The sequence below is a fragment of the Melozone crissalis genome, unplaced genomic scaffold, assembly GCF_028551555.1.
Source record: "Melozone crissalis strain CALT ecotype California unplaced genomic scaffold, PUWL_Pcris_2 ptg000063l_1, whole genome shotgun sequence".
Taxonomy (NCBI): Eukaryota; Metazoa; Chordata; class Aves; order Passeriformes; family Passerellidae; genus Melozone; species Melozone crissalis.
Window position 1 is genome coordinate 14,446,749 of NW_026535841.1, and position 25,957 is coordinate 14,472,705.

Sequence of the window (25,957 nt, forward strand, 5' to 3'; positions counted from 1 at the left end):
TGCCTATTCAAAGTACTGATAAAAATCTCTATTTATTTTGTTATGTAATAACAGGGACTGCTCTGTGGAACAGGTGGAAAATCATTACATAAATGGAAAATTATTACATAAATGCTGGGTCCTTGTTGTAAATTGTACAGGTTAAGCAGGGATGGTCAGAAAAGCAGGTGGGGCTGGCTGGGGGGATTTTGGGATGCTGCTGGTGCTGTGGGCTCCTGCTCCCCCCTGGCAGCAGAGCTGTCCCTGCTGCCCCATTCCTGCTGCTTCACATCATTGACATCAATTCCCAGCTTCCAGGGAAGTTTCCAGGGGAGAAACCTTGTCTTCATTGAAGCAAATGGCAAAATTTCCTTTGCAGACTGAATTTGAGCCCAAGTTTAGAACAAATTTTGACTTTTCTCTTGTTTCTCCTCTCTGGTGTCCAGCTCAGAAAACCAGGTGATCTCTTTTCCATCCAGGGCTGTGACAGCAGCTTCCGCACTCCCTCCCACGTGTACACCCTCATACATGATGGTAATTATTACAAAAAGGAGTTTGAAGTAGCACCCCATTGATTTTTGGTTTGCATGCTGCAGATTAATGGACTGAGCACGCACTCTTTGTAATCACACTGGTAGAAATTCGATAATGACTCTGCCAGAGTACTCAAGTGACCTCAGACACTGAATTCATCCCTATTTCAACTATTTTTAATGAGCCTGGCATATTTAGCAATGCTATCAGATGGTTTGGAAAGCAAAGTGTTCTGTCCACTGATGGGCCAGCACTGAATTTCAGTGTTTACATCTGTTCTTAGCCAGAAGTCACAGTTCTGTGTGGCATGGAATTCATTCACTGGAGTGTAGTGAGCAAAGGGAATCTGTGATGTGTGTGATGTGCAGGCTGCACTCCACTAGAACAAGATTTCAGCCAAATCAGAGCTCAGCAAGCACCACTGACAATCCCCAAAGGAGCAGCATCTCTCTGCTTAGTTTAGCAATTGTTCACTTGGGTTTGGAGGCTTTAATTGCTTGTGATTATCATTTCCTTTTTGTCATGTCTGAGGAAGTGCAGGAGCGTGGCGAGGCTCTCCACTTGGAGATGCTATTTGTCAATTTTTATCCTGAGAAATGCCCAGAGATTTAATGAGACTGGTAAGGAATATTGAAAAGCTGGATCTGTTCGTTGCTGGGGATGTTTGGCTGGCTGCATGTGTGCAGTTCCACAGTTTGGTTGTGCCTGCTGTGATTTCCTCACCGGCTGTACAACTCCTGTACTTTACAGATAAACGTTGTTTAAGTGCAGGGAAAATTCCCAACAGAACTCCTGGAAAAGTTAACCTGGAAATGACATGGTAAGGGCAGGGGACTTGCTCACTCAGAACTGGCCACAAACTCAGCTTTTGCTGACATTACTCCCAGAACCACCCAAGAAGGGGATTGTTGCCATGTTCTGTTAATTAAAGCTGTGTTAATTATTTTGACAGGCAGCCTCTCCTGTTCTCTCCAGTATTCCTGGGGCTGGTAGAGTTGCTGAGGTGAGATGAAACACAAAGTCTTCAAAGATGATATAATTGCCACGTCCCTCAGTGATGCAAATCAGTAGAGATTTGTTGTGGTTCGCTGTGGATCTCACATTAATTCATGGTGGGTTTATTAAACAGAAAATCCACAAGATCCCCAGAGCTGTGGAACAGAGTGCATTTAGAGCAAAGCCAGGACATGGAGGGCAAGTGGCATTTACGTGTTGGGCATAAATAGGCTCTGACTTCTTAAAAGTTGGGAAATATGAGCTCCTCAGCACCATCTGCTCCCAGGGGATTCCTGATTTCCCTGGCTTTGCTCTGACCTCAGCAACTGATTTGGAAGAGATGTGTCAGTAATTGGCAGCAGGAGTTCAGACCCAGCTATGAGGACAGAAAGAAGTAACCAGGTTTGTAATTTGGAGCCTGATTCAGTGTTCAGTGAAGAATTTCCATCAGCTTTAACATCTCTGTGTTTGTGGGAACATAAATCTCTAATTTGGGTCACACACTGACCCTGGAGCAAGGGCACACCATGGATGTGCATGAGCAGGAGGATCCTTCCTTGGGCATCACCCACGCATCAGATGTTGAGATGCTTTAACCACCAAAGCACAGTAAATCATTTCCATTCTTTATCATTTGCCATCTTTTCTGTGTGTTTCCAGTGTTCAGTTCCCCGTGAACATGTGAGACACAGAGCAGAGTTTCAGTTTCAGTGACACTCTCAAGACAAACCCCAGCCCATGTGGAGGGAGCAGCTGGCTGGAGTGTTTATCAGCCTCTATTGTAGCTGTTCTTGCCTTCTGCAAAATTATTCACAAATACACAAGCATGACTTCATTTTGCCAGGAAGCAAGACCATTAATCCTGCCTACTTTGAAGCCACATCTTTTGTGGACTGTGGTGGGTAACTTATCTGTTCAGATTACTTAGATTGTTGGAGACTTCATCCCTTTGTAATGGTAATGACTGCTGAGTAGCTCAGCCCTGCATGAGAATTTTTTTCTTACATTTAAGACTATTTTTCTTTTCCATCCTACATTTTTTCTTATATTTTCCTGTATTTGACTGTGCTTAGTTCTAAATTCTTGCATTACTTATTTTATTATGTATTTAGTATTTTTTTATATAATAAATCCTCTCAAAGGGGGATTTGGTTTCTAAGGAGTTAATTGCTGTGTGCTCTTTTACTCATGAGCCAATTGAATCAGATAATTTGCTGTTTCCTGAGTAATGTCAGAGAGTGTACAGAAAGATCTTTTGTTCCACTGAAGATGTTAAAGAGGGTTTGAGGATTCCTTTCTCTGCAAATCCTTTACATGAAAGATTTACAGTATGTACGCTCCAAGATTTGGAAATGCTGCTATTTAAGCATCTACACATGTAATTAGTCACTAATTGTTAGCAGCTCCTACTCTCTTTAGCTTCTTTATTCTACCTATTCCAGATATTGCTGAAATCAGACTCAGGACAGTGTGCAAACCCTTCAGTTTTATAACTGCTGCTGGTTCTTCACCTGAAGCAGGGAGAGATGGAATTTTCCAAGGCATTGGAGTGCCGAGGTTCTTGCCCCTGACATTCAAGAGCTTTTAGCTGATTGTAGCCCCCAACTGCTTTTTGTGGGACCCCAGCCTGGTCTGTGCTGCCCTGGGGACAGCTCCCTCTTCCCAAGAACAGAACTCCCTTGTTCCACAGGTACAGAGCACAGCTGTGGCCCTTGGATGCCCCTTTTTGTTTCCACCCTCTCACTGGGTCAGTGCTGCTGCTTTTCTTACCAAAATCCTGGTGGAGACACCCTGGGGAGAGAGGATGAGCATGGATGGGTGTGAGGGATGAAGGGCAAGGAGCAGCAGCACTGGTTATGGAGTGTTTGTGGAATCAGGGACAGGGAGCAGCTCTGGAGCCCTGGGTATGGAGTGGTTATGGGATGAAGGACAAGGAGCAGCTCTGGAGCACTGGTTATGGAGTGGAATCAGGGACAGGGAGCAGCTCTGGAGCACTGGTTATGGAGTGTTTGTGGGATCAGGGACAGGGAGCAGCTCTGGAGCACTGGTTATGGAGTGGTTATGGGATAAAGAGCAGCTCTGGAGCACTGGGTACGGAGCTCAAGGAGCCCTAGCTGCAGCCTGCCCATGTTCCTCATGGTCCAAACCTGCTCTGAGCACTGAGGGCAGAGCTGGGCCTTCACATCCCGAGGCTGTTCCTCAGCTCAGAGGCCGTGCAGGTCAGCACTGGGCTGTGCATGGCTCACCAGAGCCTGTGTCCCTTGTTCCAGGATCTGCGGCACAACAAGGAGCAGGGTTAATCAGCTGGGTCACCAGGCTTGCAGGGGGTGCTGCGAGGGGAAGGGCTCTGAGTGGGATGGAAGCGAACAGACCAAACCTCTCCTGAGCCTTTAAAAGTTTTCTGTCTCTCATTGTAATCAAGTGTACATGATTTGGCCATTTCAATTTCATTCTTTCATGTCTCTGTACTGCTCTTTTTAAAATCTTAATGCTTCTGACTCAATAGCCAAAACATTTCACTTATTGTCAGACTCCAAGGAGCTCAATGATAATAATCCTCTACAGGGAAAAAGATAGTTTAAGTGAAAGGAAGAGATTATTAGATGCAGGAAAGATATGTCAACAGTCACTCTTTCTTTGCTAAGTACTTGTAACTTATATTTTAAAAGAAAGTATTGAAATTACTGCTCTTCAAAGAGAATACAAAAGGATAATGGTTGTTCTTTTTCTAAGGAAAGTCACATTTCTCCTGGGGCTAATGCCATAAGGTTCTTTCTTTGTACTGAAAACAGCAGAGCGCTAAACAAAGACTAAAGATTGAAGTTATTACGGGGAGATCTATGCACTTATAATTTTATACTTTGCAGTATGCCATTCCTGGTGCTGGCTTCGTTCTGTGCATTCCTGCTCACCAGGCTATAGAAGCAATTTCCCTATTGCCATCAGCCAGTGACAGCATTTTGACATTTGTCCAAGGTATGTAGGTAGCTCACCCCAGGTTGTTTGTGCTGATACCTGAAAACTCTAGGTTTGCGAGTCTGGAACTTGCAGGCTTTCCCAGAGTTTCCTAAAGGTGTATAAAGTTAACCTTCAAAGTCTTTGTGGGACTGGTGTCCCTCTAGTCTCTTCTCTAAGCCAGTTTCCACATCCATCTGTCATTTTGCTCTGAGACTTAGTGATGTGGGTAGAAATCACCTCCCTAACTTCTCCTAAGATATGAACTGGAGATAATGGCCCTTACTCACTGCCTGACATGGCAGGTTAAAAACGCCAGAAGCACTCAGCTCAGTTCCCCCTCCAGTTCAGTCAGTTTCTGGGAAGGACATTGATCTCATTAATCACCCATTTGCAGCAGAAAAGGGCTGGAAGGTTCTCAGGTGACCTCTGATGATGGGATTGCTGCTGCATGGTGAGTCCCATCGCGAGCAGAGCTTTGGCCTGGGCCAGCCCAGGTCTGTTGGGTCACAAGGGTTGATCTGAATCCAGAACATTCACTGTGACCCCCTGCACTCTGTCCTGGGTGCTGCTTCTGTCCAGCCCTGGGTTAATGCCCTGGTGTCACTACAGCCTTGTCTGATGCAGCCCAACCTTGCATTTCTGCTGGGCCCTGATGAGACCCCGCAGGTCAGAGCTGTGCTGTGGGTGCTTGGAGCCTCTGCACTCCACTGCCCAAGCTGTGGCAGCAGGGGAAGGCCGTGCTGCTAATTCTGAGTGTTTTCAGTTCCCTCCTCCCCACCTTTAGCTTGCTGCCTACAAGTGTCCTTTAGGGGAAAAAGCCTCAGTGCTGGTTTGCCTGCACAAACTGCATTGCCCAAGCGCTCACTTGTCCTTTGAACACGAAAAAACAGACAGGTGGAGCCTGGGGTTTTGCTTGGTACAAAGCAAACATTTAAAAAGCACAGAGTTTCAGGTCCTTGCTGGTAATGGAAAGTGCTATTTTCAAAAGTGCCATTTGACATTTGGAAGATTAACTGGTATTGACTTCCTGTGTGAGTTGGGCTCCTGAGTATCTGAGTCACTTTTGGAAACCTGAGCTGGCCATCTGTTTCACTTAGGCTTTGCAGTGCCAAGTGAAGCAATGCATAAATACTTGGATGACTGTAGTTTGTAGTACCTAAATTTAAAAAAGCAGTTATTTCAGCAGCCCAACACCTATTGGAGTTTTCAGAACTTCTGGGGCCTCGAATTCCCAGTGCCTGGGAGAAAGCAGAGGCATTTGAAAGCAATCAGAGCCTGAAAGGAACTGGTGTTCTTGAAAACCCCAGAGCTGCCCCAGCACTCTGGAATGTGGCTGCAAGGTGCTTATGGAAATTTCACCTGCATCCCAACGAGAATCTTGCAACAGACTTAAACGCGAAGGCAAAGTAAATTTCTTAAAATAGAGCCAAAAAGTGAGGTGTAAAATGGTAACATACATGATGGGGACCTCCTGGTGCAAATCTGTGTTCAGATTGAGATGGAGGAAGAGAGGAAGCACAGGGAGCTGCTCTACATGGGGCTGCAGGGAAAGGCAGGCTTGTGCTGAACAGTGGCTGCTAGGTTTTGGTTAAAGATAGCACTGCATTTTTTCATTATTCCATTATAAGTAACTGCGTGTTGATTGTTCTAAAGGGATTCAGAATAATGGCTGGTGTTTGAGTTTATTCCTGCAGCTGGATCAGGAGTGTGGAACAGCCTCACTTTCATGATTTCTTAGCTTTGACATTAATTAAACAGTCATTGGAGTTTCTGGGTGAGGTGGCTCTAGACTGGTTAACATGAGACTAGATGCAAATAATTTTTAAAATATTTGGTTCCTGCTGTATAACTCACTGATTCCTTTATTCCAGTGTCAGAGCACTCAAAGCCTCCCTCACACAGCAGGCAGAGCTCTGCAAACTCCCCAGGACTCAATTTAAACACGGGCATTGTTGGTGTCCTCATTTCTCCCATGAACTCCTGCCTGACCTTGGGCAAGTCTGCATTTCTCTGTCCCCCATGTGTGATTACACCAAATGGGTTCATAGTTGTGTGCTGTGCATGGGAGTCCTGGCTGAAAGCAGCCAGAGAAATGCATCGCAGTTGCTGTTGGTGTTATGGATCTGTTGAAGCAACGTGTCCTCATGGGCTGTGCATCGTGTGAGCAGGGCTGTTTGCACACTCAGAGTGCTGTGCTGGACAGTGGCCAGAAAACAGGGATGAACCCAAGAGCAGCAGATACTCCCCAGGGCATTTAGCAGCAGGAGTGATGGTTCAGAGCCCCTCAGGAGGGTGCTGAGATGTATAAATAATTGTCATCGGGATTTAGGCATTCAGGAGGCGCAGTCTGCTTTGCATGTAAACAAAATGTAGGTCTTGAGGGAGTCTGTGTCTCAGCTAAATCTGCTCATGTATAAATCCTCTTTTTTAGGCTTTATATTTTGTAATCATTGTAATTTGAATTCAGCTACAGTCCACAGGATTTGCACATTTTACCACCATTAAGGAAGTCAGTAGGAGCTGTGCATCCCACTCCCCTAGCTGCCCTTCAATAATGAACTCCTTCCCCTCTCCTAAATCTGAAATTAGGGACAGCAGCAGCACTTGAGACAGCCTTTGAGAGATTCAGCCCAAGAATCTGCATGTGAAGGACAGTAAATTCAGCTGCTGTGTGTCTGTCTGTCCTGCTGCTGTCCTGGGTCAGCCCCAGCCACCAGCAGGAGTCTGGGCTGTGCCCTGGTGATTCCATGCCAGGGGATCACTCTGCCAGCAGCACGGCCCCTGAGCCCTTTGGTTTCCTTCTGCTGCTTGTTTGGCACCCTTCCATCACACCCATCACATGGAAGGGAGCAGCTCCATGTGCCCTGGCAGCTGAGCAAACTCCTCACCAACCCAGCACTGGAACAAGCTGGGGCTGGAACAGGAACCCCCATTCCCCCAGAACAGCCCCATCCTGCTGACATCCCTCCTCTCCTTCACGTGTTTGCATTTCCTGGGCAGAAGCTGTGTTCTGGAGCTCTCCGGGGGTGCCAGATGTTGCTGTGCCAGTGGGCACAGGAGGCAGATGTTCCGTGGAGCAGGACTGAGAGGAGAACACCCAGCCTCACCCACCAGCCATGGCTGATTTATTCCCCCTGCAGTTAATCGTGTGGAATTCAAACCTGCAGGAAAAGGGGTGTTAAACATCACCTCCATCATGCCTGCTAAGTGTTGGAATTGCAAGAAAGGGAGCCTCAGTATCTGTGTTACATGGGGAGTGTTTTATTAACTCACAGAGGCTCTTGGGCTTGGCTCTTTTCCCCTGGAGGCAATAGTAAAATTTGACAGGTGATTTTGTAGATGAAGACAGTAAACAGCTGTTGAAAATGATAATGCCTGAGTGGTTTTGTTGTTTCTATGAAAACTTAGTTATACTCATTTTAGATTAATTTTTCATTGTCTTCTGTAAATGAGAATTGCTTACATGGCTGCTTCAAATGGGACATTGATTGCTTTCTGTCTACTGCCAAAACCCTAAAAGACTAAAAAAAATTCAAATGCATAAAACCACTTATGAGCAAAGATACAATAAATTCGTGTTACAGTGCATTTTAATTTGATAAAATAAAGTTTTGCTGCGCAGCAGTTTGTACTCATGTGTGAGAGAGGCATATACATTAGCCATTTAAATTCAGCACTGTGTTAAACAGCCATAAAAGCAATTCTGGCTGCTATTGGGAGCTTTTGGTGTGGTATTATGGAATTTCCCAAAAGTCTGAGAAGCAATGTGGGAAAAATAAAATGAAATGTACTCGAGGAACAGGAAGTGCAAGTGCAGTGTTGCATCAAAGGCGCCAGAGAGGGATGGAGAGGGTGGAGCTCAGCTCAGCCCCGGATTTCTGTGCTCCCTTTTGGGGCTGTGGGAGAAGGGGCTGCCCCTGCCATCCAGGCACAGCACTGGGGGCTGGCTCAGGGTGTTGGGATCTGGAACAGCTCAGTTTTCAGTTTATCGGTGAGCTAACAGACATCCTTCCACAGTTCTTGTTTGTTCAGTGTGAGTGTGCTCACAGTGTCCTGTTGGGTGAGACCATCTCATTGTGAAACACCACTTAGGGCTCTGCTGTGCCAGTATTGAAAATAAAGAAGGCAAACCAGCTGGACAGAGTCTGAGCCATGGCTCAGGCCTGCTTTGGAGCGGGTTAGATTTAAAGTGCTGATCCCTGCAGGGCGAGGTTTCACCCAGGATGGCCTTTGGGCCTGGGGAAGGGGTCAGGACCTGTTGTTTGTGAGCTCACAGAATGATCAGGCAGGAGTGAGTGAAAGTCACCTGCTCTTCTGTCAGATCACACACTGAATAAAACCTGAGTCCCGTGCTGACCTTTTACAGGAGTTTTCTTATGGTATAAATGTCAGGAAATGCTGCTGGAAATGAAAATATTGATAAATAGAGTGCAGGATCTAAACTGTAACTTCAGCTTGCTGGGAGCAGCTATTTGGGCAGCCTTCATTTGTTATTGGAACATTGTGCATCACCCAGTCCTTCATACCAATATCTCTAAAAATGTTTCTGACACACAGCACTTGCCTTGCAAGGCTTCACACCACAAAGAGCATTGTTCAGAGAGGGAAATCACTGCCTCTTTGGCAAATTGATACTTCAAAGTTCACAGCAGAGCCGTTTTTTAGAACTTCTTCACCCGAGGAAGTTCAGCTCAGATGTGCCAATACATTTTTAAGGAGCTCCTGTTTTTCTCGCATTGAGCCAGTTCTCCTGACAGGCCTAATAGAGGCCAGGGAAGACAAATGCCTGGAGTGAGATCATGCAGCCCCTCATGGCCCCACAAAGGGCTTTGGCACAGGCTCTGAACACCACGGGATCTATAAATATATATATATATATTCCAGAGGCCAGCAGCTCATGGGGCTGCCTGCTCTGCCCAGTTTGCAGAGCTTGGGAGGGGAGAGAGCAGGGGGCAGCGAGCAAGGGACAGAGTTTAGCAGTAAATAGATTTTCTGTGGGTTCCCTGTGGCAGTTTATCACTAAATTGAAGATGTGCTGTGGATCCCCTGTAAGGACCCAGGCTCTGTGCTCAGTGCCACAGGAGCCTGGCTAGCAGAGGGTAACGTGAATCTGATGGAGGATTTGAGATCTGCAGTGGGGAAGGGGAGCAGGTACAACCTCAGCTGGATAAATTCAGCCTGCCCAGCCTGTTTGTGTCTGTGTCACTTCCCCTGCACACTCACTGAGCGCTCATTCATCCGCAAGGTCCATGTCCTCAGCCCTTGGCTTGTCACAGAAGGTTTTGTGCTTGCCAGTAAATGACATCAGTGGTTCCAGAAGCTCCTTTTTGTGTCTGCTGGCACAGGTAGAGCATGGGAGTACTCTGTGGTAATTTAATACAGCCAGTTTAGACATCCTCTGGTTTTTCTCTTCCCTTTCTCTGTCCTCTTCACCAAGACATTTAGTGTCTTGTTGGTGATCTGTGAACCACATCATCAACAAGAATAATTGAATAAAAATCTTCTCATGTCAGGAAATAATGTCAATTTACACTAGATGTCATCTGCTGAGGATGAAGAGACAATCTCTGATAGCCTGGAGCATTTCTTACTTGCCTAAGGCATAATTTTGTCTTTATGTTTGAATACTTGGAGCTCAGTAATCCTGTAAATCCCTTTTTCTATATTCAAAAAGCTCCATCTGCTTTGGGAAACCCTTTAAATTAGTCCTAAAGGCCAAGTCTCTTTATAGAAATAACTGGATAGCACAGATATCCTATCTGCAAAAAAACCCAGCCATCTTCCTAGTGAAAAGTAATTCTTGGAAGAGTTTGCAATGCTGCTAAAAATTATTAAGAAAATATTTGTCAATTTTCAAAAAGCTTTTTGATTGAATGCCATGTAGACGTGAGCATGTTTGGGATGTGGAACAGGCTGTGAAGATTCTCCCGTGCAGAGTGGGAGAATCCTCTCTGTCTGTGGTACAAAGTGTTCATTCTGCAGGCAGGCACAGCAGGATGCTTGCAGAGATTCGTGCCCTGGGTTTGCCAGGGCTGTGTGTGCCCTGCTCACCCAGAGCAGCAGAGCTGGGCACTGCTGCAGGTTCAGCTCCCAGTGTCACGCTGCCCTGCTGAGCGTTTATCCCTGCATTAACCAGAATGGAAGGATCTGGAAGGGGAAGCTTTTGTTTGAAACAATCCCCAAGGAGAGAGAGAGTTCCTGTGTCCTGTGCTGGCCTTTGCCAGGTGACCAGGGATGGCACAGCCCAGGGCAGTCACAAAGGTGTGCAGCAGAGCAGAGCCGCTCTGGGAGCCCTGGGAGTTCACTGAGGAGAGGGACAGCAAAAGGAGAACCCAGCCCTCCCGCCAGGCAGCCAGGGCATCCGTCTGTGGGGGCAGAGCACGGAGCTGCTGGAATATTCAACAGCAGCCTGTGAGCAGCTCTCTGCTGGTGGAAAAGGTCATCTCCTGCTGTGCCTTGGGCTTCAGGAAATACTTTCAAATTGTCCTGCCTTCTCTAAGCTGACAGGGCTGCTGGAGAGAGCCCCTGGGGGTGCAGGGGAGGTGACGCTGGAGCAGCGCCCCACTGCCATCAACATCAGGAGCAGAACCACCAGTGACTGCAGCCAAAGGAAGGTCAGGCCCAAGTGTCACAGGAGCGTGGCTCAGGGCTGGCACCATGCTGCTGTCTCAGGCACAGGGAACGGGCAGCAGCACTCACTGAGCAGCCCAGGACCTTGGAGAGGCTTCACACAGCTTTTGCTGCATGGGTTGTTGCTGCACAGTCAGGTTTCTGTGTTTACAGGAAGGATGTGTTGTTTCTGCACACTGTGGTTTATGTGTTTAAAGGAAGGATGGATTTTTTGTTGCACACTCAGGTTTCTGTGTTTAAAGGAAGTATGGATTGTTCCTGCACATTCGGGTTTCTGTGTTTACAGGAAGTATGGATTGTTCCTGCACATTCAGGTTTCTGTGTTTACAGGAAGGATGGATCCTTTGCTGCACACTCTGGTTTCTGTGTTTAAAGGAAGGATGAATGGTTTGGTGCACACTCAGGTTTCTGTGTTTAAAGGAAGGATGGGTTGTTTCTGCAAACTCTGGTTTCTGTGTTTAGAGGAAGGATGGTTTGTTGCACACCCGGGTTTCTGTGTTTAAAGGAAGTATGGATTGTTCCTGCACATTCAGGTTTCTGTGTTTACAGGAAGGATGGATCCTTTGCTGCACACTGAGGGGAACAACAGTGTGTCCCTGATTCACTCCTTTATAATGGCTCTGGCAGGCTGCTACCCCAGGAAAACCAGACCAGCTGGAGGATGTGAGCTGGGAGGAGGCTGGGAGGGGCAAACCCCTCTGTCTTGGTGCTGGTAATTTCTAGGACCACCCCATCTGGTTGGCTGGCATCACCCTTCCCCCCGTTTAACCTTTTTTCCACATTGCAAGGCTGCAGTGTCAAACAGAACCCCTGAGAGCATTCTGGGTTTGCTGTGCCCTCAGCTGTGCTTGGCACTGGCAGCTCAGGTGGGAGCAGGCGCAGCCTGGGCTGGCAGATACTGGGGGCTTGTCTTTGAGAATTGTCTCTCACGTGATATTCACACAGCTGTGCCCTCCCTGCTGCTGCTGCTGCTCTCCTGCAGGAACCATTAACAAGGGCAAGAAAGTTTCTTACCATGCAGGCAAAGGTGGAAATGCACTGAAGGTCCAGAGGAGCTTCTGATTTTGGCTCTCTATTTCCCCAGAGCCTTGGGAAGCTGGACTCCCATCAGTGCAGTCCCACCTGGGATCAAACAGAGTTCAAAGGCAGCAAGGAGCAGGAGTGGTGACTAATATTGTTGAAGATTTCAATAACAAAGGGAAAGCTTGTGTTCTTTAGAATCCATTTTCCTTTCTTTTTTTTGGACAGTGTCCCCTAAATGTCATTTGTATAATTACATAGAAACCTGTTTTGACTCATCTAGTGCAGAAAGGCATAGAAAGAAGGGCATAAAAAGGCAGCAATGATTGCTTGGAAAAAATCACAGCAGAGTTAGAAATCTTTGCTCTGGGCAGTGAGGCAATGTGTGATTCTGTGCTGCATGGAGGGATTCTGTGCTAGGCTCTTGTTTATTTCTTTCTGCAATAGAAATCTTGCTGCTGTTTACAGAGAATTCTGATATCATGGAGCCTGTGGTTCCCCCTAGCACTCCTGCCCTCTTCCTGGGGGTCAGGAGAAGATGAAATTGTTTTCCTATCAATGGAAAGTCACCTCTGGAAAGCACATCTCTCACAAGCCCCATCCAAGCCGTTGTGTTTTCTTGCTTTGCCTGATGTAGCACATTTGAAACTGAGGTTTCCCAACAAATGGGACATGGCAATTGTCTAATGGAGGTGCTGTAGGGGAAGGGCAGGTGTGGACAAAGCACAGATGTCAGGGCATCGCTTCAGAGCTGCTCTTTATCTGCAGGTGCTGTGGCAGTGAGAGGCACTTGCTTTCCTCCCAGGCCATTCCCCATCAGGCTCATGTCCCTCCATCTGTCTCGTTGAGGCGTTGGGGACACGTCCTCTCTGTGTGCTGGCACCGGCAGGAGTGTCTGCAGCCTGCCTGGAGAGCCCTGGCACCCCCAGCTCAGGGCAGGGCACAAACCTCACACAGCCAGAGAGAGCTCCAGGAGTAGCTGCAGTCTCCTGCAAACTTGGATGGACATTTGCTTACAGACAGATTTTCTGCTATAGCAGATACCCTCTGTATTTCCCTGCCTTTCCATTCTGTTAAACAGCAGGCTTGGATACAAATGCCATGGAACAAAGATCCAGCACTTCTCCTCATGAACAGATTCCAGACCTGGATCCCCATCCTGCTCCTGACAGTGCCTTCGTTCACAATGCACAGTGACTTCTTTGTTAATCCACCCTAACACCAAACAGCTTTTGCCCCACAACTTACTTTTTCTGAAAAACAAAGTATTTTTCATTGTGAAAATAACAACTTGTTTGTGGAAAGCAGAACATTAAAAAAAGGAAAACTTTTTTTAGATAAAAACTCTGATTGTGATACAACATTATTGATAACGTGGGGGAGAAGTCAGAATCCTAGAATGGTTTGGGTTGGAAGTGACCTTAAAGATCATCCAATTCCAAACCCTTAACTTGGGCAGGGACACCTTTCATCAGATCAGTTCCTCCAGGTCCCATCCAGCCTGGCCTTCAATGATAAATCAAAAAATGATAAATCTATAAAATGATCCAATTTTTATAGCACCCTCAATGCAGTTGACATAAGGAGAAAGGAAAATATAAGTATCCAGAAGTGAGAGGGTGAGGTTGCCAGTGAGCAGCTGAATTAGGCAGAAATCCAAAGGCAGATAGTTGGTGTGATCTCAGATCTATCAGCCGTGACAGTATCCCTTTAAATGAATCCTTAAAAATGTTAATTGCACATCATTGGCACTTCAGCAATGACATTTCTGCCACTGAATGTCATGGGGACATTTTCCCTTTTATTATCCTTGAGCAGGAGGAGTGAGCTACCAGCAGATAACTGTATCATGAAATGTAATGGATCCAGCTCCAGTATTTATGCTGGTTCCACTTTCAATAAGCTTCTTTTTAAATTTACAATGAGCAAGAGCTTTGGATGGCATTAGGAAGGCAGCGTTGTTAAGCTTTGCTTTATGAACTGTAAAATAAAGGTTTGTCCATCAGACTTGAGAACTGCAGCTACTGAAAGCCCCAGGGTCTGTGGTTTTTGTAAATTTGAATAAGAGCTGGTTTATAACTGCAGCCTGAAGTTGGCCACATTTTTGTCTGATTTCCCCAGGACATTCACTAACACCAGCTCATTCTCCTTTGTTTTAAACATTCATAAGAAGGAAAAAAGGCAGGGAAAGCAGACAGGGAATTGTAGAATCATGGAATGGCCTGGGCTGGAAGGGAGCTAAAAACCCATCTAGTTCTGCTGACCTGGCCCTCCCAGTTTTCACTGGGGCCATTCCCATTTACAGGGAGTTCACGAGCTCAGGATTTCTCCCACTGCTGCTGCTCAGTGTTTTCCTCAGACTGGTTTGGGTTTCTGCTTCATCTACTCGTGACTTCAGCATGGGAGAGACCATGTGAGCAGCACACATCATTGAAGAGAATTTACAACAAAAGAGTAGGGTTAAAAGACATCATACAAATACAAATAAGGGGAAAAATATGGTCTGAGACAGGAGATAGCTGAGACTGGGGGAGAGGAATTCACTCAGGCTGCAGAGGGCTCCTTAGTGAAGCTTGCAAAACTATATTGACTTTCTAGAAAGAAAACTTCTTCTGCACCTTCCCCAGACTGGTATTCTCCAGCTTTGGGCTGAACACAGCATTATTCAATTCCCTGCAGCCCCCAGTCCAAGGGGCTGAGCACAAACTGGGTTTGCTGTGTGATGAAATTGCAGCTGTTGGGTTTATTTCTCAGAGGACACAGCTCATTTCAAGGTCTTTTTCTCTCTGTTCAGGCAGCTTCACAAACAGCCAGAGAAGCTGTGCAGCTGAGCTGGAGCTCTGTTCAGTCTGCTGCCACCAAGCAGTTGTGATCATTGCTTGTGATTTCTGCTCTGAAACAGCCCCTGGCAGGGGGAGCTTGGAAAGCTGCACTGGTGTCCAAGGGGGAGCCTGGGGCTGGCACCCACAAACTTGATTTTCCTTGCCCAGGCACTTTGTCCAAGTGTGAAAATCTACTTCAGTTCACCTGAGTGTTACTTTCTTAGTTGTTTCACCACAATATCCATCACTTCCATGCTGTTATTCTCCTTACTAAGGCATTAAATGTGTGCATTCTTTAATCCGTTGCCTCTGGGAAATGCAGATATTATGTCAGCTTTACATGCCTGGTGGATGATTGACTTGGTAGGTGTTTTTGCAGCAGGCAGGTTCTCTGTTGAGAGGGAATGGGGACCTTTATGCACAAATATTTTTGGAGTTTTAAACAGAGCCAAACACCAGATACAGTGGCAGAGCTGTAAAAAACCCAACCCAGTAAGAACCACAGGAGCAGGAATCTGAATTCACCTGGCTTGTAAATGAGATGTGCATATCCCACATGTGATCTGCATGCTCAGCTACATCCAAATGGGATTTTCCTTGCCCCCTGGTTCATAATGCAGCTTCAGCCTCTGTTTGTTTCAGAGTGAGTGCCTGGTACTGTGGCTTGCACAGGAGCCCAGCAGCAGCAGTGGGGCTGTGTCCCTGCCTTTGGTCACTGTGTCCCTGCCTGTGGTCCCTGTGTCCCTGCCTTTGGTCACTGTGTCACCTGGGGCAGAGCTCTGCCACAGGCCAGGGCCCAGTTGGGACAGAAATCAGCTGATCATTGAGGCAACAGCAGCTGCCAAAATCCATTTGTGGACAGGCTCAGTCTCCGTCTTCACTGGGCTGAAGGTGGAGACTGATCCTGTCCACAAATGGATTTAATAATTGCAGTTTACATCATTTCTGGGGGTACTGCTGCTTCTAAATGGAGTAAAACACATGTGCAAGATATTTGTCCCAGAAAATGTCTTATCTAGACTGCTTTGTTAAAGGTGTTCTCCTGCCTCTGAAAATGTTTCACTGGCTGTTCCCAAGCTGTTAAAGTCAGCAATTAAATGGGAATGATAAAACCCCTTTGGGGTATTTGATCTCATCTTGCTGCATCTATCAAGCTGCAAGAGCCATGAAATCTAGGGCTGCTGATGAGAAGATTCTGCCTCCTCTTTTGCCTTTGAAAGCCCTGGGTTTGGAATGAGTCTCTGAAAATGCCTGCTCGGGGTCTCCTCCCCAGTGCCGTCCCTTGGAAGCTTTTCAGTGCTTGCACATTTGCTGTCCCCAGAGAGGGAAATGCTGCTCACTGCTGGTGCTGCTGGAGAGGTTCCAGCCCTGAGTGAATACCAAGTAGAAAATGTCCTCAGAGGCAGGGGAGGTGATGAATCACTGTGGAAGTGATGCCTTGGCCAATCTGCCTGTGGATTTTGTTCTGTGCCATTGTAATGAGGACATGAGCAGGGGGCGTGGGGAGTGCAGTGATGGTGGGACATGGTGGCAGCTCAGGAGCTGTGTTTGCACACAGCCTGCTCCAGGCTGAGGCAGAGCCTTGCACACCTGATTCCTCTGGGAACAGGGAGAAATCAATCTCCTCCGCCCTGTGCCTCGTGTGCTGTAGGATCAGAGAAGACTGATGAGCCTGCTGTCCTCAGTGCAGCCTTTATCGGTGATTAGTGACTCTGCAACCTGCTCTGCATGGGAGGAAGGGATTGGGGATTTATTGGGGTCCCCAGTCAGGTCTCCCTCCTTCAGGGCCTGTCTTGTTCAGCTTCCTGCCTGTCCAGGAGAGGAGCATTTCTGCTTTCTGTACTCCAGTTAGCAACATGACTTTTGCTGTTTGCTCTCAGTGGAACATCACTGACATTAGCATCTGTAGGCAAGGCTTGGACAGCGAATTCAGGCCCTGGGTTGTTGTTTTTTCGTGAGACTGGCAGAATAAATTATTCCTCACCTTCTTCCCCTGGGAAATAAAGGCACAGAAATATCCCACCCTAGGCTCTCTCTATGCAGGCAGTGCACATTTATTAGCTGAGAATTGCCCTCCCACATGGCAGCTCTGAACCAGGAGTGCCCTTCAGGCCTCTCCCAGCCCTGCTGAGGCTGAAGGCAGCTGGATCCTGGGCTCTTGGCACAGGTGCCACGTTCAGGTGAGGCAGACAGGCACCAGAGGTTTCTAAATGCCTAATGCCTATTGATTTTATTGTAGCTGCAAGGATCTGTGTCTTCACGTCTTGCCTGAGGTCGTTCAAGGATGCTGTGGAAGAGCTGGGAAATGAAATGAGATTTCCTGTCCTGGTCCAAACACCTTAATCAAAAAGCAATGTTTTATATCACAGTTTATGACAAGAAAGCCAAGAAACCTTATTAAGTAATCTAACTCTGATCTGGGCTGTACAAAGAAATCAAGTGCAGCGTTATATCATCCTCCTGAGGATACACACGGATATTATGTTGTGGTGATCAAGAGTTTGCTCAGTTATACCTTGGATACTTTCCTTTGGAGAACTTCATAGCACTTTTAATGTCTTAGATTTCCATGAAATTATGTCCTCCCTATCTGTTATTGTCAAAATAGATCATCCTTTTCTTTATCCTCTGCTGTTTTTTATGGTTTAAAGGTAAAAGCTAGGTTAATACTGCAGAATCAGATATTTAAGCTGCATTTTGTCTCCAGTACTTAGCATTGCTCTGTAATTACCACATCCTTCCCCCAGTTTGTTGAGGGGGTTTGCTTTGGAACAGCTTTTATTAAGGACTTGCTGAAAGAAACTTATTTTTAAGCATTTGTGCTCCATGTGAAGAAGTGTTTCAGGTGGGCAGTGGTGCAGCAGCCAGGTCTGATGGAAGGAGGGTGGAACTCAGTGATTTTTGGGATCCTTTCCCCCCAAACCACTCCATGATCTTTAAAGCCACCTTCACTCACACTCTCCCAGATGGAGTTCTAATTCTGTGCCGGTAATTTTCCTTCAATTGCTGTGACTCAGCCTGGCCCCAGGGTGTGTTCCCTGCAGAAATCCCCATTAGCAGCCATGGTTGGGAAAAGGCGCAGGAGAGCAGGAGGTGGAGGATGGCAGGAACACAAGCCCTGAGCCTCTGGTGGCCTTGTCTCTGCACATGGTGGGAACATGCTTCAGTCCATCCCTTTGGTGAAGAGTCAGGTGTGCGCTGGAACTGGGGGATGCTGGGCTCTGTGCTCCTCTCCTTTTTTTATGTCACTTGCTAAGTGCTGATCTTGCATTAAGATGTCACTGTCAGAACTGGAGAGCATTAGAGACAAAAGGAGTTGCTGAATTTCCAGCAGGTCGAAGTATTCTCGGATCCCTGGGCACTTTCTGTAAAAATCTGTTGGAATAAAGGATGGCTAAAAAATGTTTTTAATCTAGGCTTTTTAAAATTTCTCTTTTGAGAGTCACTGTAATAAATCGAAATTATTGATTTAGCCCGTGGCAGTGCTCAGATTCACTCATTTAGGAGTGGAAACTGCTCTATTACTTGGAGCAATAACCCAGCACTGTGAAATCTCTCATCAGAGACTGCTGGGCCACACCTGCAGATGGGCATGCAGCAAAGATTTCTGTCTGCTGATGGCCCTGGCAGCAGCTGAGCCCTCTGGGTGCTTTCCTTGGTCATCCTCTGCCCCCTGCCCTGGGAAACCTTTGCAGAACAGGCCTGGTCACTGATGCTGGCCTTGGTGGTCACTAATTTGGGGCTCATGGTCACTGATGCTGGCTTTGGTGGTCACTGATGCTGGGCTCAGTGGTCACTGATCCTGGCCTCAGCTCAGCCCTGGGCAGGTTTCACATTGCTCCCCCTTTTCCAGACCCCTGAAGGAAGCAGAATCAGGAATTTTGTGTTCAGTGTCTGTGGCATTACCCCCAGTGTGAGTTTAGCTGTGTTGTACACCCACAGTACCAGGTTTTAAATCCCCTGCATTAAATTAAGCACAGCTTTGGATAGATCCAGTCCTGCATGTGAATAGAAGAAAAATCTGCCAAGGGTAAATGTTTCTTTGGGCACTGAGGGTTTGAATGATCAATAACTGCTTGCAAAGGAATGCCTAATATCATACTCAAAAGTCTTCTAAAATCAAGGATGCTGGTGCAGTTAGCACTGCTGATCTCCCAAGGGTGTGTGCTGCCCACACAGCTGGCAGCAGCTGGCAACTTTCATGGCATTTTCTCCTGATGTCACTTCTGTTTTGCCTTTTATGCATCTTTTATTATCTTTCCATTAACAGAACATTTCCATTCCACCTTCTTTTCCCAAAACTGTGCTGCTCAGAGGCATGCAGGGGCTCTGTGCCCATTCTCCTGGGGCAGCATTTGCTGCCAGCCCCTGCCAGGAGTGCATTCCCCCATCCCTGACCTGCAGGCCCAGCTGTGAGCATCAGCATCTCCTCAGCATCTCCTGACCATGCCCATGCCCCAGCAGGGAGGAGCTGTGCCTTCAATCCCTGACCTGCAGGCCCAGCTGTGAGCATCAGCATCTCCTCAGCATCTCCTGACCATGCCCATGCCCCAGCAGGGAGGAGCTGTGCCTTCAATCCCTGACCATGCCCATGCCCCAGCAGGGAGGAGCTGTGCCTTCAGCTGCTGCTGGTGCCTCCTGCCCACACCCACCCTGCCAGGGCTGCTCAGCACATCCAGAGGAGCCCCCAGTCCCCTGTGCCAGCACGTGCTCCAGTCTGGCCATGAGTGATTTGCATTTCCGTAAATTCAAATACATCCAAGGAGCGACCTGGCCCAGGGGAGCTCTCAATCCAATCAAATTAGACTCATCTATCCACCCTGGAGCAATTCCTTGGAAGCTCTTCCTTGAGGAAGCTTCATTTGCAATCACTGCGTGCTGTGTACTTTAGAAAAGTTTTATAATTACTTGCTGTTCCGGCTGCTGAGCACTCCTAAATGCTGGATATTAAGGAACTGCTGTTTCAGTCAGTGAACAAGCTCTGAACATTAAATGTGCTTCAGGAGAAGCATTTCTTCCTCAGCCATTACACATCTCTGAAGGCAGATTTGTTTTCAAGTGGATGCTTTCCCAGCTGTTGCTGGTCTCTGTTTGCTCTGTGAGGAGAGGGAAGGAGGAAAGTGATGCTGGTGTGACATTGCACCAAGGCTGCTGTGCTGTGGGGGGAGCATCTCTCACAGATGCAGGCTCTGGGATGTTGGTGCAGGTCAGCCTGGAACAGCACCAAGAAAAGCTTTGTCTTGCACCATGCACATTTTTTGACATTTTTTGTATCTCATGCTTTACAGAAAAAAGTACTTTAGCATTAATCAGAGAACTGTAGATGGATTTTGGTACCATTTTTATGGCCCTCCACCACTAAAGCAGCCTGTGTTTGTCATGGGCCAGGGGACACCTGGCCAGGAGAGCTCAGGACACCGGTGCTGGGGAGGACTGGAAATGCCAGCTTGGAGGTGTTTTGTAAAAGGTGATAACAGTGATTTCTGTCCCAGAATAACTCACCAAACCAGGCCTCAGGTGCAGGATGGTGTTAGGATGCTGAAGACCATTCCAGAACCCAGTGCTGTGCTGGCCAGTGACACCAGAACCAAAAGATTTGGCAAAACCCAGATCTGGTCCTTACCTGTGCCAGCCTTCCAATGGGCTGAGAGTGTCCCCAGCCCCTCCTGAGTCCTGGAGCAGGGCTGGGGCACTCAGGGAAGGGAGAGGAGGTTTGGGAGTCAGGGCTGGCTGGGAATGAGCTCCTCCCCACCTGCAGGGTCCCTCCTGCAGCTCTCTGGAGCTGCCAGCAGAGCTGTGGGGCTTCTCTTGGAAAGATTGCAGAGGATCTTTGGGGAAATGCAGGCAAACTTCTTCATCTGCAGACCTTTCCTGGAGTTCAGTAGCTCTTGGAGCAGCTCTGATGTGTGCAAAGATTTATTCTCCATTTGGTGGGAGTGAAAGCACTGGGATGGTCAATCACATGGAAATACTTTTTGTCTGCCAGTTACTAAGAATCAGAACTAGAAATGGTGCAAATAATGTCATTTCAGGTGTCATTAATCTGGGGCACAGTGGTGCCTGTAGCAGCCAAATGCACACTGCAGCTCAGGTGATTCAGGTGTCCTTGCATGTGCTCATGTGTGCACATAAATGACCAAGTTCCTGCAGTGTGTGTTCACCTGGAGTGTGTGTTCACCTGCAGTGTGTGTTCACCTGCAGTGTGTGTTCACCTGAGCCCCTGTGTGCACATAAATGACTGAATTCCCTGCAGTGTGTGTTCACCTGCAGTGTGTGTTCACCTGGAGTGTGTGTTCACATGTGCTCCTGTGTGCACATAAATGACCAAATTCCTGCAGTGTGTGTTCACCTGCAGTGTGTGTTCACCTGTGCTCGTGTGTGCACATAAATGACCAAATTCCTGCAGTGTGTTCACCTGTGCTCCTGTGTGCACATAAATGACCAAATTCCTGCAGTGTGTTCACCTGAGCTCCTGTGTGCACATAAATGACTGAATTCCCTGCAGTGTGTGTTCACCTGCACTGTGTGTTCACCTGGAGTGTGTGTTCACCTGTGCTCCTGTGTGCACATAAATGACTGAATTCCCTGCAGTGTGTGTTCACCTGCAGAGTGTGTTCACCTGGAGTGTGTGTTCACCTGTGCTCGTGTGTGCACATAAATGACCAAATTCCTGCAGTGTGTGTTCACCTGCAGTGTGTGTTCACCTGCAGTGTGTGTTCACCTGTGCTCGTGTGTGCACATAAATGACCAAATTCCTGCAGTGTGTTCACCTGTGCTCCTGTGTGCACATAAATGACCAAATTCCTGCAGAGTGTGTTCACCTGCAGAGTGTGTTCACCTGCAGTGTGTGTTCACCTGTGCTCGTGTGTGCACATAAATGACCAAATTCCTGCAGTGTATTCACCTGAGCTCCTGTGTGCACATAAATGACCAAATTCCTGCAGTGTGTGTTCACCTGCAGTGTGTGTTCACCTGCAGTGTGTGTTCACCTGTGCTCCTGTTTGCACATAAATGACCAAATTCCTGCAGTGTGTGTTCACCTGCAGTGTGTGTTCACCTGTGCTCCTGTTTGCACATAAATGACCAAGTTCCCGCAGCGTGTGTTCACTGGGAGCTGTCCCAGAAGAGTGCAAACCCCAGTCACTGCAGCTGCCTCCTATTTACAGGCTGTGAGATTTATTTAGTAGGAGCTCTTCAAGTGGCAGTAGGCTGGGCTTGAGTTATGAATTGCTAAACCCATCCATCCATCACATCACTGCCCAAAATCACTCTCTGAATGCAGGCAGGAAATGTGCCACTGTCACAAACGTGCTCAATGTCTCTCTTTTGACACAGCAAGAAAACAGCAAGGAAATAAATTTCAAGCGTTAGGTAGTATTAAGACTTTTCAGAGGGAGCCATCCAAATGAAAACCCATAATCAAAATAATAATTATCAGGGGAACCATTTGCTTTCAAAGTAATCATGCAAAGTAAAGCACAGAATATGTCTTAAGTAGCAGAAAACGGTGATTTCAGTTCAGAGGGAGAAAGGAAGTCTAGCACTTGAGAATGTAAGTGCTTTGTACATGATCAGTTCTTGATGGGTTTTCTCAGAAATGGGCCTTCATGTATTGTATGTAAAAAAGAGAGGAAAAATGGGAGCTGTTACACGATGAATGCAGGCAAAGGTGTGATGAGGCTGGCATTGGGTTACTGAGCTGGGAAGTTACCTGTCATTCCCTTCATTTTCAAATCATTTCAGCTAGGGTTGGGTTGCAGGAATTTTCAGTGGAATATTGACACTGTGGGAAGGCATTTGGACAGTTCCAGGGAATTTAATGGATAATTTCTAATGAAGGGGATTTCAACCTTTTTTTATTTTTAATTAAGCCAGCAGCCAGTCCAGCAAATGTCTTTCATATATTCTTATTAGTTCTGGTGTAGTTACAGAATTTAATATGAGGAGAAACATTTCCAGCATGTCTTTTCATATTTGTTTTTCAAATTTGCTTACTAAGTTTGTGGTATATTTTACCTGCCACAGGTTTTTTCTTTGTTTGGTATCAGCTGCCTGAAATTTTAATTTCCAGGGAGCACCTCTAAGGTTAGACTAAAATTGTCATTTTTTCATTTAATCCTGTTAATTGTTTAGTGGCTTCCCCACACTGGTTACACTGAGCTTCTGATTGTGATCCTCAGCACTGATTGCTGAGGATTTCTGTGATTTTGGTGGTGGACATCTACAAGAAACCTTGGTTTTCTTTTTGGCTGCAGCAATTCTGGGCTCTCAGCCTGCATGAGCTGCACTGGCCTTAACTTTGGTTTATCGGAGTTCAGATCCAACTCAGAGTATGAAACATACTTGAAAAATCAAAGAGAACTTGGAATGGAATAAGTGTGTTACAATAACCTGGAATTCCATCCCTCCACAGCGCCCATAGCAGAAGCTTTGATAATTTTGGATAATTCCAGTTTGTGTGCTCTGAGGCAGTTGTAGATTGGATAAAGTCTAGTAGAAGTGCTGAATAAACACCTGAGCTTGCAGTGATGAGCTGGCTCCCCTGAGCAGCCCCGCACCCCAGTAATGGCTCTGTTTGCTGTCCCCAGGAGCACCAGCCTGTTCCACGAGGTCGTGCAGCTGGAGTTTGAGATCGCCAGCTTCAGCAGCCTGTCGGGCACGCAGCCCATCAGCTGGCAGGTGGAGTACCCCCAGCACGGCTCCTCCGAGCCCGCCCTGGCCGAGATCTTCATCTGCCAGAAGGACCTGGTGGGCATCGTGCCCCTGGCCATGGTAAGAGCCCCTCGCAGCCCGTGCCCACCCGTGCTGAGCCAGGCAGGGCCGGCCTCAGCTCAGCCTCAGCCTCAGCTCAGCCTCAGCTCAGCCTCAGCTCAGCCTCAGCTCAGCCTCAGCCTCAGCCTCAGCCTCAGCTCAGCCTCAGCTCAGCCTCAGCCTCAGCTCAGCCTCAGCCTCAGCTCAGCCTCAGCAGGGAGCGCTCCCTGCCCGGCCACTGCCTCTGGAAACATCCTCACCCTGTGTACAGCACCCTACACTGACCCCACAGAACAGGAACCATCCTCACCCTGGGCACAGCACCCAGGTGCTGCACTGACCCCACGGGAGAGGGATGCTCAGAGGAAAGGATGCTCAGAGGGAAAGAATACTGATAGGGAAGGGATGCTCAGAGGAAAGGGATGCTCAGAGGGGTGGGATGCTCAGAGGTATGGGATGCTCAGAGCGAAGGGATGCTCAGAGGAAGGGATGCTCAGAGGAAAGGGATGCTCAGAGGGGAGGGATGCTCAGAGGGATGGGATGCTCAGAGCGAAGGGATGCTCAGAGGGATGGGATGCTCAGAGGGATGGGATGCTCAGAGCGAAGGGATGCTCAGAGGATGGGATGCTCAGAGCGAAGGGATGCTCAGAGGGATGGGATGCTCAGAGGGATGGGATGCTCAGAGCGAAGGGATGCTCAGAGGAAGGGATGCTCAGAGCGAAGGGATGCTCAGAGGAAGGGATGCTCAGAGGATGGGATGCTCAGAGCGAAGGGATGCTCAGAGGAAGGGATGCTCAGAGGGATGGGATGCTCAGAGGAAGGGATGCTCAGAGCGAAGGGATGCTCAGAGGGATGGGATGCTCAGAGGGGAGGGATGCTGAGAGGAAGGGATGCTCAGAGGAAGGGATGCTCAGAGCGAAGGGATGCTCAGAGGATGGGATGCTCAGAGCGAAGGGATGCTCAGAGGAAGGGATGCTCAGAGGAAAGGGATGCTCAGAGGATGGGATGCTCAGAGGGATGGGATGCTCAGAGCGAAGGGATGCTCAGAGGAAGGGATGCTCAGAGGGATGGAATGCTCAGAGGGATGGGATGCTCAGAGGGGAGGGATGCTCAGAGGAAAGGATTCTCAGAGGAAAGGATGCTGCCTCTTCAACCATCTCCCTCATGTTTAAACCCTCCGTTTCTTGGCTTTTCCCATAAAACCCGGTAGATTTTTTCTCATTACCTTGAACTTGCAACTCGTTAGGGCCTCAATGACCTCCTGCTGAAGGCCAGGCTGCTTGGTCCTTGATAGGCTGAGGCTGATACTGATTCTTCTGCTTGATGACCTAATAGTGTAGGAACTTGTGGTTTGAGGTCAAAACTAGAAAACAATAATAGCCTCAATGGTATATTTAAGAACGATGAAGTGCAGACTTTCTTGTGGGTAAATGGTTTGTGTTAAAATCTGCTCTCTCTGTTCAGGGGTTTTGGAAAATAAGGAATTTCACTGGATGCTCCAGCATGTCAGCTGTGCTGTTGTTGGGCAGGCATTTTATTTTCTGTTGCTCAGGATTTGGAAGAAGAGTTAGACATTGCTCTGTGCTTCTTGTGAATGTTGTCCCTCCAGTGCATCATCTTGGTGGCACAGTTCTGGCAGCCTTTTCTTTGGACAATGTTCAGCAGATAATTAGATGAGTATTATTTCCTGGAAGTCCCAGTCTTCAATATATTCTTCCCCTTTGAAGAGTGAAACTGCTGCTCATATCAAATGAGGTCATGGCCAGCAATTTCCTGACCCACAGTCTGTTAAGTCAGCAGAAAGGCTGCACTGCATTCCAGATCTGAGGGGGAAATAATTGTCCTCATTACCTGTCAGCTTGAACAGGGAGTATTTATTGGAGCATCTGCCCTCTAAGGGCTGGAGAACGTGCATGAAGCAGAATTTTTGTGGTCAGATTTTAGTTTGAGATAGATGCCTTCCACTGCCAAACAACAGACATGTGTCTGCTGGCAGACTTTGTGTCTTCTTGCTCTTTTCATGAAAGAATTCATCAGCTTCTCTCTGTGTTCCATATCTGAGGGAATGGAGATTCTGATATCTCCTGTCAGGGTGGATGTGATGCCTCTGCACTTGCATACAGGGTTCTTGCAGACTTGTGTCTGTCCTGCATTAAAATTCATCTGCCTGCGAGGGTTCCTGTAAGAACTGGAGGTCTAAAAGGACGAGTTTAGTGTTGTATAAATCATGTAAGGCAAGATCCTTTATTCCCAGCAGATTGCCAGTG

At 47.5% G+C, this 25,957-nt stretch overlaps 1 protein-coding gene across 1 annotated transcript in view; it reads left to right on the forward strand.

The window, feature by feature from the left end:
- The window catches only part of TMEM132C (transmembrane protein 132C), a 175,323-nt gene that overhangs the window by 107,435 nt on the left and 41,931 nt on the right, over positions 1-25,957 (forward strand). The window contains exon 4 of the mRNA XM_054288608.1: positions 23,528-23,711. Within this exon, the coding sequence (XP_054144583.1) occupies positions 23,528-23,711 (184 nt within the window). The remainder of the gene's footprint in view (positions 1-23,527; positions 23,712-25,957) is intronic.